The 19542-nt window shown below is 36.3% G+C and overlaps 1 protein-coding gene and 1 non-coding gene across 2 annotated transcripts in view; one reads left to right on the forward strand and one right to left on the reverse strand.

The window, feature by feature from the left end:
• The window catches only part of Smp_157010 (putative titin), a gene marked incomplete at both ends in the record, with an annotated part of 117899 nt that overhangs the window by 70398 nt on the left and 27959 nt on the right, over window positions 1–19542 (reverse strand). The window contains 7 exon segments of the mRNA XM_018799883.1: window positions 1471–1828; window positions 1921–2198; window positions 4631–4924; window positions 6650–6742; window positions 7574–7780; window positions 9240–9590; window positions 17873–18163. Coding sequence (XP_018653752.1) covers window positions 1471–1828; window positions 1921–2198; window positions 4631–4924; window positions 6650–6742; window positions 7574–7780; window positions 9240–9590; window positions 17873–18163 — 1872 coding nt within the window.
• Smp_tRNA_01665_Pseudo_TTG.1.1 lies at window positions 8649–8723 on the forward strand. The gene has a single exon. It is a non-coding gene (tRNA).

Here is a 19542-nt window from a genome sequence, read left to right on the forward strand (position 1 = left end):
TCCAGGTTTTCCCTAGTGGTCTAGCTTCAAGTGACTCACGCTTTCAACTACAATATGTTGATTGAAAATCAAGATCCACTGAGATGTAATTTGACAATGGATTAAAGATTCTTTCTACTCTTCAACCTTCATGAGTAGTTGTGGATGAGTTTACACCAAATGTAGCATATAAGATTATTCAAAAAAATTATACTTGATAATAGTTGATCATTGGTAATTTACAAGACAAATCATACAAGTTTGTTTTAACTACAACAGACAATCCCTATAGTTCATGGACTGATAGAATATATAGTAAAAGGAAATAGGTATATTAGTAGAACTGGTTGCTTTCTTCAACTAATTTATATAACTGTATTATTTATTATTAGAATGGAGGTTTGTCAATATTGTAGTGATTTTAATAGTTGAATTCATGAGTCGACCACAATTGGAAACCTGGAAGCACTATAGAGCCGTTTCGTCCTAGGATAGGATAGTGGATGAGCACTACTGAAGAGTTCCATACTAGGATGAAACGGCCATCCAGTGCCTCCAGGTCTTCAATGTATGATTTATACCTATGGATTTTTTTCGGCATCACTAACTTTTGTCCCTAGTCTATTCTACAGATCATAAGCTTTCGTTTGATGTATGATTCACTGCCATAGCATTTTCTGTTCTAAAGCTAATGTAATTTAGACGCAACCTTTTGTACTCTATTTTCTACTGTAATCCTCCGGTTTTGAACATAATTGTATCTCCCTAATTGTTGTACGTTGTGGTCGGGTTAGTTATCTATTTATTCATGTATCTTTTTACACTAATCTGAGTTCGGAATTCGAGTGCTAGATCGGGATTGGAATAAAATGATTAGTGTTCCAGTTGTCCTTGTCTTCGCTCTCTCTCGCGTGCTTGTCAGCCAATCAGGGATAGAATAGTTTTCGTCTCTCTACCCGCACTCCGAACTCACGCATACTAGCCTCAAGGTTAAGCCAGTCAGCCTATCGCGTCGAGGTCTTAATCTACGTTAGACAAGTTATACTCGGCATGAAAGTGGGTAGACCGATCAAGGACGTAACACATATATATACCAATATGATCTGATATACACATGAATGTTATTTGTATTGTTACATTTATATTGTTTTAGAGTTTATATGGACTTAATTGAATTATTTTCCAATAGTCTAGGGGTTAAGTGTTCGCGCACGAGACCGAAGGTCCTGGCTTCGAGTTGGACGTGCGGGATCTTGGATGCGCACTGCAGAATAGTTCAGTTCTAGGGTAAAACAGCCGTTCAGTCATTACAGTTTTTCAATAATGGTCTAGCTTAGATCGACTCGTGAATTCGGCTGTTAAAACACCTTATCAATACGTTAAGTTATTTTCTACTTTTATTCATATCTCAACAAGACTATCTATTCGACGTTAGAACTGATGAAATTTTTAAATAAACTATAAAATTTATTTGAAAAACTATAAACTTACTTGTTAAACATGGTATCACTACTGATATATCGGTTTCTGTTGGCTCAGAGCAGCCTGATATATTTTGAGCCATAACTCTAAAGAAATAACCTGTATTAGTCGTTAAACCATCAACTGCACAGCTTAATTCTTTAACTTGAGAACCGAATGGAGTCCAACTACGTTTATTCGCTTCACGTTTTTCGACAAGATAACCAATTATTGGTGACCCGCCTTCCTCTTTTGGTGCTTGCCATGTGAGTAATGCAGTACCAGACGGTTGGTTTTGAACTGTTGCCTTCAATTGACGAACAGGTCCTGGAACATCTAGAACTTTCACAATAAGTTCTAAAGTTGCCTTTCCCAACTCATTACTTATCTATAAGAAAAAAAAGTATCAGTTTTAGAACCAAAGATTTTTGTACTATATGTATACATTCCGACCAGAAAGAAATAAACTGTATGACTCACCAGAAGTTTGTAATTTCCAGTAATTTCTCCTGTAACATGACGCAGACGCAAACATGTTAATCCATACACTGTATCTACTGATGCAATAGGAGATTCACGTTTTGCTCCAATCGGTAATGGTCCATGATTAAATGACCAATTAACATCTGGGAATGGTGCACCAGTATATGGTACTTCAATCACTGTACTTTTGCCACTGATTAATTGTATTTCTAATGGTCCATCATATAGTATTTTTGGTGGGCATTCAATTGTCAATATGGCTCCAGTCTTTTTCCCTGTTACTAATCTCGCACTATATACACCTTGTTCATCTGGACTAACCTTTATAAGAGTTAGTCGATGAATACAAAAAGCTTTATCACCTTCTCCAATAACGTTATACACACATCGTGATGATAAATTTATATCACGTCCATCTTTAGACCATACCAATGTCATACCAGGTCGAGAGAGTTCACATTCAAATACAACATCAGATGGTAATTCTGTAATAGATTGATTCTCCAACTGACGAACAAAATCCACATCAGTAGCTAAAAGTTCAAAAATAAAATTGTCCTTTATCCATCTTTAATGCCTTAACAGTTAAACATGAACAAATAACTGATATTAAATGTTTATTCATTAAGGTTAATTGGAAAAGCAATGAAGTATTCATCCATACTAGTATTAAGGTACAAGAAAAATCCGATTATGATTTAATAACTATTCACAAGGCTAAGATTAAAGTACAATCTATAACGATTGTTTTTAACTTCACCGGATAATACTTCTAAGGATGGCTCGTTGGTAAACTCTAGGAAGCCTCAAGAAGCCCAGAAAAAGCCGAAGACATTCCATCCAATCACTGCTAGAAGAATATTCTAAAATGTCGACGTGTAGCTTCCCTATTGGATGAATAAGAATGACCCCCTATGTGCCTATTGGTTATCCGAAATGATGATTTACTCCCAGCCAAAAAACTATAAATACATGAGATTTCTTTACTATATTTTGACACTGTTTTGGGTAATAAAATTCCTACTTACTAGTCTTCTGTCTTCTCCCTTGCGACGTTGCGGGTTCAATCATTCAATTAGTCTGATAGTAAGCGGCATAGTAAGAATCAAAGCTCTAGATATAACAATACTGTTATGCTATTTTACTCTACAATAATTGCGTTCTTACTGGCATAGGAGTTTGTAAAGCTAAGGTCTCTTCAGTGGAACGAAATTCAAGGCCTAAATTAATGTTAAAGTAAGACTGAGGTTATATTAAATTAGTTAGAAGTTACCATTGAATGTGGTTAATTAAATCGATAGAAATTATTAATGATGTAAACCATTTCTTATGTATGTATTCTGAAAGCCTAGTATTCAGGAGAACATGTAAATAATAGAGATTGTGCTTTAGGGGAAAGAGGAGGTCACATCATAACGTTATTCGTCAGCATGGCTATCGAATAAAATATGTTTGTGGAGAGGATGATGTACATCAGAAGACCTACAGTTGAATCTATGGGATTTTGTTCCGAAACTCCTGACATCATAAAGGGCCATGGCTATTTGAACTTATTAAATGTAAACATAGGAAAAGGCTACATAAAGTTCAGTTATTAGTACAAGAGCCAACAGAACTTGATAGTATTTGAACAGTCATGTTAAATCATTCGATTCCAAACCATTATGGATCTGCTCAACACTATATGACTACTCAAGAAACATCGATGATAGCCAAACGAATAAGTACTGGTACTCGATATATTTAATTCATCGAGATGGAGAAGCTGAAAGTGAATGGGTTATTTGACTATTACGATAGAACTTGAAACCGGAACTGCATGCAAGCCAATTTGGTATGAAGGCATTATGTGATTGACAAATAGCTGGTAGGCTGTGATTAATATAGTGATTAAAGTATCTTGGCCATTAAGATACATATTAGTCCTAATGGCATAAACATTACTGTATTAAGAATAAATAACTTAGTTTATTACTTGGAGTCACACAATGTTTCGTTGACCTCAGTTCTGATATTTATCAGTGGATTTGTTAAGACATTGAACAGGGAGTATCGCAGTTGATTAAAATAACAAAGTAAATACCTCCGCTCTTTTCATACATAAATCTGAACAACTAGTAGTATAAGCCGAAGTTATACCGCTTGTTGACATGAATTATTTACTCAAATGATTATGCTTGACAGACGTATACAGAATAGAATCCTTTATCAAATTAGTATGTTGAAATCGTCCTAATAACATTAATTACTGTCAAATTCAAAGACTGTTTTTGATGTAGGTTTGTTCTCTGAGCTGAATGGTTTGGTCGTGGAGCTTTCATCGTCCTTCTGAACGACATCATCAGCACAAAATTCGGGTAGAAGTGAAGTGTTCGAATTTCTCCACATGTGATTCACAGCTTGTCCTGTGCACCTCGATTATGATTGGTTCTTATTGACCCGAAGTTTGTGCTGATGGTGTCGTTCAGAAGGACGATGAAAGCTCCACGACCAAACCATCCAGCTCAGAGAACGAACCTACATCAAAATCACCCACCTGAGCTACGAATCTTCTCCACCATCTCAAAGACTGTTTCTAAGTTTTACATGAGATTTACTGCCCCAGTATATCATTGAGTTAAAATATCTAGTGTACAGGTTTTCCTACTTTACTGATTGAAAATCAAATATATCTGCACAGACATATTAATCAGTAATCGTAACTCACCTGGACGAATAGGTCTGCTGGGTTCAGATGGTAAACTTAACCCAGCATCATTAACTGCAATTACTCTAAATAAATAATCTTTTGCTGGATTTAATCCAGTTAAACGAATTTCATTCTCTGAGCATAAATCTGATGAAGTAGGTTTCCATTTAATTGAACCAACTTCACAAATTTGTACTTCATAGCCTTTTATCGGTCCACCAGTACCTTCATTTAATGGTTGTGACCAACGCAATTGAACAGCACCATCTGCAATTACTTCCACAGTTGGTTGACCTGGTTGATCAGGTTTATCTTTATGAATAGAAGAAGATTACATAATTGTAAAATCTGAAATATTTGAAGTATTATATAATGTCAGTAGTCTTTGTGTATTTTATATGAAGATGAGTTCTCATATCGTGCATTATGATCGTTCTCTCTAAGTAGTGAGTATTAACAAGCATAACGAGGCAATCCCTAACTTGGAATCCGTAAGGGAAGCGGAAAACAGGAAGGCCGAAGAACACATTACGTCGGGAAATAGAAGCAGATATGAAAAGGATGAATATCAACTGGAAAGGACTGGAAAGGATTGCCTAGGATAGAGTTGGATGGGGAATGCTGGTGGGCAGCCTATGCTCCTCCACGAGGGTTAACAAGCGTAAGTAAGTAAGTAAATAAGTAATTAACAAGCACAAGAAAATTACATGACATTTTCCACAACTTTCGAAATTGGTGTAGAAAGTATAATATCCTACTCTTAGTATGTCATCTTCTCATGACTAGAAATTAAATCCCCACTGAAAATAATGCTTTTATATACAACACCCACTAAATAAGTGAAAGGAAGAATGTTTTAAAATCTTTAACAGTGCACACATATTGAATATTGAGAAATGGCTAGACCATAAATTCAAGAACGCGTATCTTGTCACCTTGATTATGAGTTTAATGTTTTAATTTTGTACACTAAATACCTTATTTCGGCATATATTGTGATCTTTTAATTAATATGCGTTATGGTGTAGTTGTGAATTAATTTAAGCGCTCGCGTGCGAGACTGATAGGTCATGGGTTTGAGTTGGGCGTTCGGGATCGCAGATGCGCACTGGTGAGGAGTCCCACAGTAGGATGAAACGGCCTTCCAGTGATTCCAGGTTTCCCATGATGGTCTAGCTTCAATTAACTCATGATTCCAACTATAATAATTCGTAGTTGTCTATCAAGTAACTTAGCTAAACTATTAGGATATCTGCTTGCAAGAAAAAAATTGGTCGTAGATGAAATCATAAGTAACAATTACAAGGTCATATCAAGTAGCATAGTATTAATATTAACAATCTGGGAGTCGAATCCTTACCATTTTTAAAGTTTAATTTAGTGAGCATCTAATGACCCTAGACTGACTAACTTGATTTCATAATCCATAAATTTGCCATTAGTATCAGTGAATCGGTAGATGGAACTCAATTCATTTCGGCAGTTTGACTGCTTCATGTTTTAAAAATTATATGACATAAAGAATTTCAAATAACTCAAACTACAATAATTAATGTATCATTCATGTAAATGGGAGAGAACAAACCAGCTTCCAGCTCAAGAGGAAGTTAGGAAAAGATGTTGGAAGTGGATAGGACATACATTAAGAAAATCACTAATGTGCATCACGAGGCAATCCCTAATTTGGAATCCGTAAGGGAAGCGGAAAACAGGAAGGCCGAAGAACACATTACGTCGGGAAATAGAAGCAGATATGAAAAGGATGATTGTTAACTGGAAATAAATGGAAAGGATTGCCTAGGATAGAGTTGGATGGGGAATGCTGGTGGGCAGCCTATGCTCCTCCACGAGGGTTAACGAGCGTAAGTAAGTAAGTAATTCATGTAAAGCCTGACTGACTCATTCCAATAGATCAGATCAGTTTTCTTTAACAATTTTTATCATAATGGTCATTTGCTGATTTTAGTATAATAAATCTGATATTATATTAAATACTTATTTGTAAGATGAATAGTAATTTATTTAATGGATACTTACCAGAACCTTTCTTCACATTTACATTTATAATATTAGATGGTGAACCTTTTCCAGCATCATTGACAGCTGATACACGGAAGTAGCAGATACCATCTATCATAACGATATATATAAATTAAATGAAGAAAAGAAATGTGAATTAGCAAAATAGAATTGCAAGTTAATTAAATAATGATAACAACAATGACTTTAGATCAGAAGGGGTTTTGTGGATATTTCAGCATTTTTATAGTTGAAATCAGGAGTCAATTGAAGCTAGACCACTATGGAAAATCTGGAAGCACTGGACGGCCGTTTCGTCCTATTATGGGACTCCAGTGGGAGTCAACCAGTGGAGTTCAACCAGGTCTGTTGTAGAGATATCAATTCACTGAAGACAATTGGTGAACGGTTGCTCAACTTCGTGGATCAGTTGAAGTTAGATATTAGCACCGTTGGATGCTGGCCGGCTCAGTGGTCTATCGGTTAAGGGCTCTGGCTCGAGACTGGTAGGTCCTGGGTTTGGATCTCGCAAGACGAGGTCGTGGATGCGCACTGCTGAGGAGTCCCGCGATAGGACGAAATGGCCGTTCAGTGCTCCCAGGTTTCCATGGTGGTCTAGCTTCAATTGACTCCTGATTTCAACCATAAAAAACAATGGCTTTGTTAGTATAGAGGAGTTTGTGAAGATTGTAGAATTTGTATATTTTTAATGAATGGATAATGACCAGGAGGTTAGGTAGTCAAGCTCAAAAAAGAGGATCCTGCGTTTGATCCTCTATGGTGAGCTTGTACATGTGCATTACTGAAGAGTCTCATACTAGGACGAAACTACTCTTTGGTTTCCAACGATGGTATTGTTTATACCAATCTGTGATTTAAACTAAGAAAAATAACTTTGGTTCATAAAAAAGTATTCAATAGTAAATAAGTAGGCTAAATTACCTCTAAGATTTGGTATAATTCTCATTGTATTAGGTGAGTCAGGAAGTTTAATCTCAGACCAATTAGCATCTTTTAATGATGAACATTTTTCTATGATATAATTTATAATTTTAGCACCACCATATTGTTGTGGAGGTTTCCATTCTAAGTGAACTTGTCCATCTTTATCAGTTGTACCATTTAAATCTTTTGGTGGTCCAGGTAAATCTGGAATATGAAAAGAAAAATGATAATTTTATTCAATGAGAAATGGCATGAACATTTTAAACACAAATCAGAAGGGGTTTTGTGGAGATTTCAGTATTTTCATAGTTGAAAGCATGAGTCAATTGAAACTAGATCACCATGGAAAACCTGGAATCACTGGATGGCCGTTTCGTCCTATTATAGGACTCCTCAGTGGCAGTGCGCATCCACGATCCCTCCTCGCGAGATTCGAACCCAGGACCTACCAGTCTCGAGCCAGAGCACTTAACCGATAGACGGAACTATTGAAGTGAACCAGAACACGATTGTGGACAATCGGACGTATTTAAGCACAAATTACAGACTATCTCACTAACATCTGATAACCATACAGTAAACAGTTAATTTGCAAAATAATAATCAATCGATTCAATCTTGACTGTTCCTTCTGCAAATTTCAGTCCATCGTCTCTGATTTCATTGTTCATGCATTTTCATACCGATTGCTCTTCGTTCCTGTTCCTTCCTTATCAATCTTCTAATGAAATGCATTCTATGCCTGACCATCACCATATACTACTTATGTGGATATATGTTAGTCACACCATACTATATATCCATCATTTTGAACCTTGGAGAGTTATCCCATTAAACTAGTGTAATCATAATATTTAAAAACGATTGAATAATCTGAAATTGTTATATCCCGATGAGAATTATGAATGGTAATTTTTGAGAATCATTCACGGACCATTACGATACATGTACTTTTGTTGTATAATTATTAGGCAATTGAACTATGCATATTCGTTTCACTTAGTATTACTTGTTTTAATCTTCCCATTGATGTTTAGGACTGCGATTGGTCAGTCTCTTATTGGCATATGTGCATACTGTGTAGCTGAGTGGATAACGCGATGGCGTTTGAAGCGAAAGGTACTGGGTTCGAGTCCCAGAGTGAACATCAACCCTGAGATGCAGCTGACGAGTCCCAAATAGGACAAAACGCGCGTGCTGGATTCCGCTGCTAGCCACTATTCATATTTGCCTACTATGCATATTCATGTTCCATTCATTATAAGCTTTATTTTTACCCAAAGACTATTATTATACGAATTAACATTCTTGAGTTATGCCTAGTCTATTAAATACAGCCTCCCACATTCACAATCACTTCTGGCTAGATCTTATATAAATGTTATGGTACGATGTGGTCTGTTTGGTTTGTATATAAACGCAGTATGTTTGAAATACATGATTCATATCGTAGAAGCTGAAATCGTTGTTCTGAACTCAACAGACAGGGAGAAGGACCGATAAAGACTCTAGACTGCTCGTACTAGTTTATGCATCATTGGTCCGGTCGTCAAGTTACTGTTCTTTAATTGGTGGTATCATTACGTCATATAGTGATAAGGTCAATAGGCCATAAGTTATAACAGAAATAACCAACATGTGCACAACATCAAAATCAACTTACTATGCGGTGATGTAACTAAAAGAGGACTAGTAATCGCTTCAAATTCACCAATTCCTTGTTTATTTTGAGCTGCTACTCTAAAAAGCATATATTTTTCTGATGCCAAATTAATAATATCATAAATATATCCTGTAGAACCATCAGATGCTTCATGTATTGGAAGATTACGTGTTACTGGTTCCCAATAACCTACACTAGATGGTGTAGCAAGATTACTTTTAACTACAGCTTGTTCTATGACATAATTTAATATTTGACTACCTCCATTATCATTAGGTGGTAACCAATTTAGACGAATTGAAGTTTTTGATAAATTTGTTGCAATAAGATTTTGTGGTGCACTTGGTAAACCTAAAATTATAACAAAACAGTTGTAAAACAATATTGTTTTATTATAGTAAACTCTGGATACTTCTCCTAGTTAACTTAGTTCAGAATTACCCCCCCCCAAAAAAAAGAAACGGTATCTCAGATTGCTGCAAACACGAAGCGATCATCAATTTAACATTTGCATAATCAAATATCGTCCTTATCAACATTATTCATTAATTGTTAGTTAGAGAAAAAAAGGAACTCATTTAATAGAATATAAGCCTTGTTCTGTCAACCAATATCAGAGTCAAAATCTTCAATATGAACGTCAAAACAGTCCTATTATACGGAGCTGAAACTTCAAGAACTAACACAACCATCATCAAAAAGGTACAAGTATTTATAAACAATTGTTTATACAAGATACTCAATATCAGTTGGCCGGATACCATCAGCAACAGCTTACTATGGGAGAGAACAAACCAGCTTCCAGTTGAAGAGGAAATTGGGAAAAGATGTTGGAAGTGGATAGGATATACATTGAAGAAATAACCAAACTGTATCATAAGGCAAGCCATAACTTGACATTTTGAATGGAAGCGGAAATGAGGAAAACCGAACACACTACATCGGGAAATGGAAGCAGATATGAAAAGAATTAATCGCAACTGGAAACAAGTGCGAGGGATTGTCCAGGACAGAGCTGGATGGAAAGTAATGGTAGGAGGTCTATGCTCCTCCACGAGAGGTTACAGGAGTAAGTAAGTTTTTTAATTATTGATTCAATGAAGCTTTAGAAAAAACAAAAAACCTAAACGTTTTCATCATTTTCTTGTGTTTATCATGGTCTAATTTACTTTGGGACTTTATATAATTCCTTTTTCATGATGGAGTAAATTTGGCTCCTTATATTTTATTTTTCTGACAGTTTACGATATTACATTAACGCTTTAGACTATACCTATTAAAACCGATAATCTCTGTGACCCTAGTGGTTTTTCACACTTCTGCCTTTTGATAATAAAATATGTATGGAGTTGTGGAGATTGGTAAGTTTTTGATTGAGATCATAAATCAATTGATGTTTGACCACCACTGAAAACCTAGAAGCACAGGATAATTCAATGATGATCGTGTTATATCTCGAACTTAGATTCTTAGTATGTCGCGTAATACTTGAGCATTCGAACGCTAGATCCCTCCCAAGTCGCAAAATCAGAAGACAGAAGACTAGTAAGTAGGAATGTTATTCCAAAGTGTCAAATATAGTGAAAAAATCTCATGTATTTATGGTTTTCTGGCTGAAAGTAAATCATCATTTCGGACAGCCGATAGACACATAGGGGGCCTTCTTATTCATCCAATAGGGGAGCTACACCTCGACATTCTAGAACGTTCCGCTAGCGGTGATTGGATGGAATGTCTTCGGCTCTTTCTGGGCTTTTTGAGGCTTCCTTGAGTTTGCCAAAGAGCCTTCCTTACAGATATAACATCAACCGATTCATTATCTCAATCAAAAACTTAATAATTTCCAAAACTCCATGCTGATAATAATCATCATGTGCTTACTAATGACTGGCTTCAAGATGAATTCCTGCAGTTTTAATGAGAAACCGTGACCAGTGGAGTCCAATCCGTGTCGGGAAGAGATAGATATCTACTTCAGACAATATATGAACGGTTGTGTAGCCATTCATGGATCGGTGGAATTTAAACATTGATATTGTTGGATGCCGGAACAACGGTCTAGAGGTTAAGTGTTCTCGTGCGAAGCCGAAGGTCCTGGGCCCGAATTTTGTGTGTGGGGTCGTGAATGTGTACTGCTGAGTCGTCCCATATTAGGACGAAACAGTCATCCATTGCTTTCAGGTTTTCAATAGTGGTCTAAAATCAGTCGATTCATGATCTCAATAGAATACGTATGAATCAATCCATTTACTCACATACAAACAATTATGAGAGATTTTGCGATGTTTAGTGTTCTCTGATTACATATTCCGTCAAAATTCTTTATTTATGTAACTTTGTAGATCTAAAATAGTCATGTTCTATCGTATTAATTTCTTTGTTAAATTTACTAGTATGTTCTAATACATAAAAATGTTATTTAAATCAGTAATATGTAAATATCATTGGTCCACCAGGGTGTTTGGTACCTGAGTGGTTGCGCCACAGGATTGGGCTGTATTGTTCGGATTGTAGCATTGGAGCCTATATAGTATCTGGTTCTCCTATAGGGCGGGATTGAGCTGTACTGCTTGGGTTAAGCCTGGGCAGTGTCTGGCTCTCCTGTTAAACGGGATTGAGCTGTACTGTTTGGGTTACCGCGTGACAGTCTGGATAGTGTCTGGTTCTCCTAAAAACCAGTGCAAGATTACCCTGGCCCATAAGGGTATATTATATAACTGTAAATATCATGTTCCTTGATTTTCTATGTTTCGAAAGACAAAAATATTTTTTTTATATTCAGTGATTTAAGGTCTACTGGAAATCTTCTGAAATATATGATCACTGTTAAATCATTCTGTACTTTCATAGTCTGTGATACATTATGGTATTGAGTTTCCTATCATTGTTACATAGCACTAAATTGAACCTATAAACTATAAATTCTCTTGTTAAAACATGAAACACTTCCCTTTCGATTACTGATGGGTGTTGAAGATTGTATTTTATATGCTTGAATTTATCGATCTAAGAAAGAAATTATTTGTATCATTTACTGTAGAGAATTCGAAGATGTCGTGATGTTCATCGTCATACTGAAATACAACTGAACTTGTAAAGCTGTGACTTTTGTTTCCAGTATTTGATATTAATTACTTCTGACTAATGTAATAGGAACCAGTCATTATATAATGGCTAGAAATTAGAAAATTGAGATGTTTCTTACCCAACACAGTTACACGAAATTCAGCCCGAGCTTCACCACCACTATTTACAGCTGTTAAAATATATGTACCATCACATGATCGTGATATTTTTCGGAATTTCAACGCAATTTTATTCACACCATCTTGATCAGGACCGGATGCTTCTGTTTGTGCATCACTAGGAATTGCAATTTTCTCATCGCTTGGTTGACCGTCAGGAATAAATTTCCAGTTTATTTGTGGAGATGGTTCACCTTCTACACTAACGGGTATAGCATGCTTTTGTCCAGCGGTTGTTTTACACGTTTCCAAAGTTGTATCATATATCAATTTCGGTGGTTCTATAAAAAAACATTATATGGATGGAAATGGTGGATTAGTTGAAATTATCTATATAAATATCAAATTTCATTATCAGTTTTGTTCGAACTAATACTTGATAAAAAATAACTGCCAATTCCAAGTGCTTTCCTTTACAATCATTTTTTGTATATAAATTATACTACTTAATAATATTCAGTAACTCATAGAATAGAAGTGAACTATTTGACATTCTTCACTTTTGACAGACAGTCTATTCCATCAACCCTGATCTTTGCAGATTGTCGTTAACCTTTGTTCTGTCATTACTGGCATCCTCCTTGAATTGAATTTTGACCTCATAGTTGACTATGAGTTTTCCTAATGTTTGATAAGTTCGGTCGAGTACAGTATGTTTATTGATTGCTGATCGACCTGCGTCCAAAGCCTTTAAAAATTCTATAATCTTCTTAATATTCTCTCTACCCAATGTTTCAGCCTTTTTTCTGGTCGAACTTGTCTTCATAATTGTATCTGTGCATTGATATAGGGGAAGATACATCATGGCATTTGACAACTAGTTAATGTTCGTGCAGAAGAGGATAAAGAGGTAGGCCACTATTTTGGATGTAGTGTTTCTCTTAGTTATAATGATCTTTTTTATAGATGATATTTGACTTTTCTTCTATTATCATTTCATCCTTTGATCTGAATGAGTTTGACTGAACTGATTTTGCTGGTTTATATGTTACACCCAATTCTTAACTGTTTGACGGAGATTCAAGAACAGGGGAAAAGATGGGTAGAATACTTAGATGAACTGCTCAATAGACCAGCCCCATTGAATCCACCGGACATCGAAGTAGCATCTACAGACCTTCCTATACCTGACACCTTACCAACGACCGGGGAAATCAAGATGGCCATCAGACAAATCAAGAATGGGAAAGCAGCAGGACCTGACAATATACCAGCTGAAACACTGAAGTCAGACATTGAAGTACCTGCAAACATGCTTCACCTCCTATTCAAGAAGATTTGGGAGAAAAAACAAATGATGCTGATAAGCTGAAAAGAAGGATATCTCATCAAGATACCAAAGAAAGGAGATCTGAGCAAATGTGAGAACTATAGAGGCATCACACCATTACCAGTATCAGGAACAGCTTTCAATAGAGTGCTTCTGAACCGGATGAAGGACGCAGTAGACGCTCGACTTCGAGATCAACAGGCTGGATTCCGTAGGGATCGGTCGTGCACAGACCAAATTGCGACACTACGAATCAGTTGAGTCGAACTTATCAATATACATCAACTTCAGTGATAATGAGAAGGCGTTTGACATTGTGGACAGGAGGACACTATGGAAACTTCTTCGACACTATGGAGTTCCTGAGAAGATTTTCAACATTATACAGAACTCATACGACGGAATACAGTGCAAAGTGGTGCATGGAGGACAGTTGACAGATTCATTTCCAGTGAGGACCGGAGTCAAACAAGACTGCTTACTCTCCCCATTCTTCTTTCTTCTGGTGGTTGACTGGATTATGAAGACCTCGACATCTGAGGGGAAGCACGGAATACAATGGACATCTCAGAATCAATTGGACTATTTGAACTTCGCAGATGACATGGCCCTCCTATCCCATACGCAAGAACAAATACAGACGAAGACAACTAATGTAAAAGCAGCCTCTACATGAATAGGCTTCAACATACACAAAGGAAAAAGCAAGATTCTCAAATACAACACCGAGAACACCAACCCAATCACACTTGGTGGAGAAACTCTGGAAGATGTGGAAGCATTAATGTATCTGGGATGTATCATTGATGATTAAGGAGGATCTGATGCACACGTAAATGCGAGGATTGGCAAAGCAAGGACCACATTTCTACAACTGAAGAACATATGGAACTCCAAACAACTGTCAACTAATTTCAGGGTGAGAATCTTCAATACGAACATCAAGACAGTTGTACTGTACGGGGCTGAAACATGGAAAACTTCAACACCCATTGTCAAGAAGGTACAAGTATTTATGAACAGTTGTCTACACAAGATGCTCAACATTCATTGGCCGGGTACTATCAGCAACAACGTTTTATGGGAGAGGACAAATCAGCTTCCAGCTGAAGAGGAAATTAGGAAAAAATGTTGGAAGTGGATTGGACATACATTAAAGAAATCATCAAACTGCCTCACGAGGCAAGCTCCAATTTGGAATTCAGAAGGAAAGCGGGAAAGATGAAAACTGAAGAACACAATACATTGGGAAATAGGAGCAGATATGAAAATGAATAAAAGCAACTGTAAAGAACTGGAAAGGATTGCCCAGGACAGGGTTGGATGGAGAATGCTAGTGGGCGACCTATACTCCTCCACGAGAGATAACAGGCGTAACTAAGTAAGTAAATAATTTCTGATCTGTCATTCACATACAATAAGAATGATCCCTTTGTTGATTTATATATTACGGAACTTTTTATTCTTATATAAATATTTTTAAAATAATATTTGAATAATGTGATGTATGGGCGAGAATGATAATGATTGGTTGTTTTGCTGAGTTAGACATGTAGATGGTGTAAGAAGTGTTATATGTGTTATATATATCCCCCTATTCTGACTGTTATTGATTGACTGTTCCTTGCTGTTGGATTGTGTCGGGTTTCGGTGTGGGAAATATATTGACGTTTTAGTCAGGCTAATCTCGTGTTCTTGATCTGAGTTGTGTGTGTAGAATAGACATTGAAGTGAGGGAATCTAGTGTAGATATTCGTCTAAAGTAAATTGCCGTCCCACATACGTGTAAAAACTGAAAGGATCGGTATAACATGAAACCGCTAGCGTTATAACTAGTATTCTACCGTTTATAACAATAATATAAAGAAAAAAAGATTTGATTCATTCAATATGAACTTACTTGGTAACAATGGTGTTTTAATTGATGAATATGTTTCAGTTGGTTCACTTTTTCCAACTGTATTCACAGTCACCATACGAAAATAATAATCTGTATTTGATGCTAAACTATTCATAGTTTCTTTATCGGTTATATTCATTTCCAATTTTGTTAAATCATTTGGTATTTTATATATATTATCATTAGTATCTAAGGAATCAGTTTTGAATGGTTGCCATGAACGATTTTTTGAATTACGATATTCTAATTCATAATGTGTGATTGGATTATTTATATCTTTACGTGGTGGTTTCCAACTGATGATCATATGTAATTGATCTGCACTTGGGGTAACATTTAAATTCTCAACAGGCTTCGGTTTATCTGATTATAATAAGGAAAAAAATAAAAAAATACATGGTAAATGGAAAATATCTTTTTCAAAAAAAATATTTTCCCCCTTAAGTTGATCACATACATTGAAACAGCTATTGACTATTGATTCATTTGGCGCCATTAAAGTGTTGAGTTTCAAGTTTGGTAAGACACTATAGGCGAAAATATGATTTATGGACGAACCAACCAGAAGTGTTTGAGGGATTTCAAGGTCACGGCGTCAATTTCAATACTTGATACTCACATATGATCGGTTCACAAAGGATTTTAGAGAAGACGGGATAATTGAGTGACGACAATAAATGGGACTACTAAGAAGTTCTTTTATTTGTAATTGTGGTCATCAAATGACTTGTGGACCTTCTGTAGACTACCGTGATGATTTTGTCTTTTGAAGTCTGTTAGAATAGGAACTCTTTTTCACTCGATCCAGATTGAGACTAAGGCAAATTATGATAATTGTTGCGAACTGTATAATAAAAGCATCAGTATTATTGGCTGCAATATTCGCAGATGTTACTGAAGCTTTGGTTGTTCAATGGTATGAGTATTGTAGAGATATATGCATAATAAAAATGAAACGTTTACACAAACGGAGTGCACACAAACAATATTGGTCTTCCTCTTCTCCTTTGGCCTTCAGCATTCCATGTGAGGGCTCATCCTGTGACGCAGTTGACTGCTTTCCTCAATGTTTATCCTATCCACTTCCAGCGCTTCTTCCTGATTTCTTCTTCCACTGAAATCTGGTTTGTTATCTCCCACACTAGAATGTTGCTGATAGTGTCTGGCTAACGGATCCGAAGTATTTTGCGTAGACAACTGTTAATAAACACTTGTATCTTCTGGATGATGGCTTTCGTAGTCCTCCACGTCTCCGCCTCATACAGTAGAACTGTCTTGACGTTTTTATTGAAAAGTCCGATCTTAGTGTTGTTTGACAACTGTTTTGAGTTCCAGATGTTCTTCAATTGTAGATATACTGCTCTTACTATCCTGATCCACGCCCTAACATTTGCATCAGATCCACTGTGTTCATCAATGATGCTGTCAGGATATATAACGATTTTTACAACCTCCAAAGCTTCCCCGTCAAGTGTGGTTTGGTTGGTACATGTTGTGTTGTATCGAAGAATCTTGCTTTTCCATTTGTATATGTTGAGACCTACTGCTGCTGAGCCGGCTGCTACATTAGTTGCCTTGACCTGCAATTGTTGTTGCACGTGAAATAGAAGGGCCAGATCATCTGCGAAGTCTAAATCGTCCAGCTGCATCCTAGCTGCCACTGTATCCCTTGCTTCCCTCCAGATGTTGACGTCTTCATGATCCAGTACATGAATATTGTTCATTCAACTCAATATGTGATGAAGGTTATACATTTATGAAATTTATTAGATGAAAACAACAACAAAAATAAAGTTCTTTGTTTGTAGTTATTCGATAATTATTATCATTTTCTATTAAAAACTTTCATTGACTTAATGTATTGTAATCAGAAGGGGTTTTGTGGAGATTTAGTATTTTCATAGTTGAAATTATGAGTCAATTGAAGCTAGACCACCATGGAAAACCTGGGAGCACTGGAACGCCGTTTCGTCCTATTGCGGGACTCCTCAGCAGTGCGCGTCCACGACCTTGCCCCGCGAGATCCGAACCCAGGACCTACCAGTCTCGAGCCAGAGCCCTTAACCGATAGACCACTGAGCCAGGCGGTATCCAACGGTGTTAATGTCTAACTTTAACTGATCCACGAAGTTGAGCAACCATTCATCAATTGTCTTCAATGTGTTCCTATTATTCAATGACTTTTGAATATAAAGAAATAATTTAAATAATTACTTACCAATAACAATTAATTCACATTTCCATGTTAACTTTCCATGTTCATTTTCAATCATAGCAACTAATTGACCAGTATCATCATTTTGTACACGTTGTATAGATAATGATGTTAAACCAGCTACTATATTGATTTGATAACGTTTCGTTTTATCAGTTACAGGTATACCTTGAGCAAGCCATTTGATTGTAGGTTTTGGATAAGCTTTAAATGGTACTTCAAATACACAATTTGAACCAACATTAACACGACGTGTATGACTTTCTTCAGTATCTTCAAGAAGTGTTGGCGGAACTAAAAACAAAAATTTAATATGATAAAACATGTTCATTGATTTACGATTTAAGTGGTTATCATGAATGCTTTTCTATCAAATGAGTTTATCGTGGTATAGGGTTAGGTTAGGGAGAAAATAGATTTGCTTTTAAGTTCTAACTTTATAAAGGTCAGTTATATAACCTGGAGGATTTTTCCTGGATTGAATTGTATCTGCTTATCCTGGATTCACTTATCTTGATCACTAGAAGCAATCTGATAGAAATAAGTTTGATCAGAGAATATTTTTAACAATCTTTTTTTTCAATGCAATGACTACCAGCTTTATCCAACTTTTAAATTTGATCCCAGTGCCTAAGTTTCATTTAGATCGTGACTGGTTAACATACAACAGACAATTCTATGATGAGAAGGGGTTTTCTGGAGATTTTAATATTTTCATAGTTGAAATTATGAGTCAATTGAAGATAGACCACCATGGAAAACCTGGAAGCACTGGATGGCCGTTTCGTCCTATTATGGGACTCCTCATCAGTGCCCATCCACGATCCCGCCTAGTGAGAATCGAACCCAGGACCTACCAATCTCGCGCCAGAGCCCTTAACCGATAGACCACTGAGCCAGCATTCACCGGTGTTAATATCCAGTGCTTCCAGGTTTTCGATAGTGGTCTAGCTTCAATTGACTCATGATATCAACTATGAAAATTCGATGAATAACAAATAAGCATAAAATCTAATTTGTCTAATAGCCAAAATAAGTTCATATAGTAAATCACTTTTCATGGTGTTAAAATGAAGAGTTTACCAAACACTGAATATCTAGTCACATTTATTAAAACTGAATTCTTCATCATTATTAAAATTCAAGATTAGTTTAGCAGTTTACTAAACCTTCTTCAGAATAATTCTCATGTGATCAGTAGTGTGGTATGTGCTACTGATGTCGACAGATAAAAGTAATATGTATCATCAATCGAATGTGGAATGCCTGGAGGCAGAAGGTTGAGAGAATCAAAGGAAAGAGGACGAGGACACAGAGTAATTGGTATGGAGATGAAGGAATGATAAAGTTTGAGACAAGTGGTAAATATTTTGCAAATGAAGTGTTACTGTATGGTTCTTTGATTTTATCAAGAAATTCTGTAATGTTAAATTCACTTTGTATTGTTTAATTGAATCTTCTCATTGATGTTTAGGAGTGCAATTAGTCAGTCTGTTATTAGCATATGTGCATCCTGTGAGAATCGCCTAGATATTTTCATCAGTCACAAGCTTTTTAAGCATAGAGGGACGGTAGCTAGCAGTGGAATCCAGTTTGACGCATGTGTCGTCCTATTTAGGACTCGTCAGTTGAATGTACCTGCATCTGAGTTGATGTCCACCCTGGGACTCGAA

This window comes from Schistosoma mansoni, chromosome W, assembly GCF_000237925.1.
Source record: "Schistosoma mansoni strain Puerto Rico chromosome W, complete genome".
Classification (NCBI taxonomy): Eukaryota; Metazoa; Platyhelminthes; class Trematoda; order Strigeidida; family Schistosomatidae; genus Schistosoma; species Schistosoma mansoni.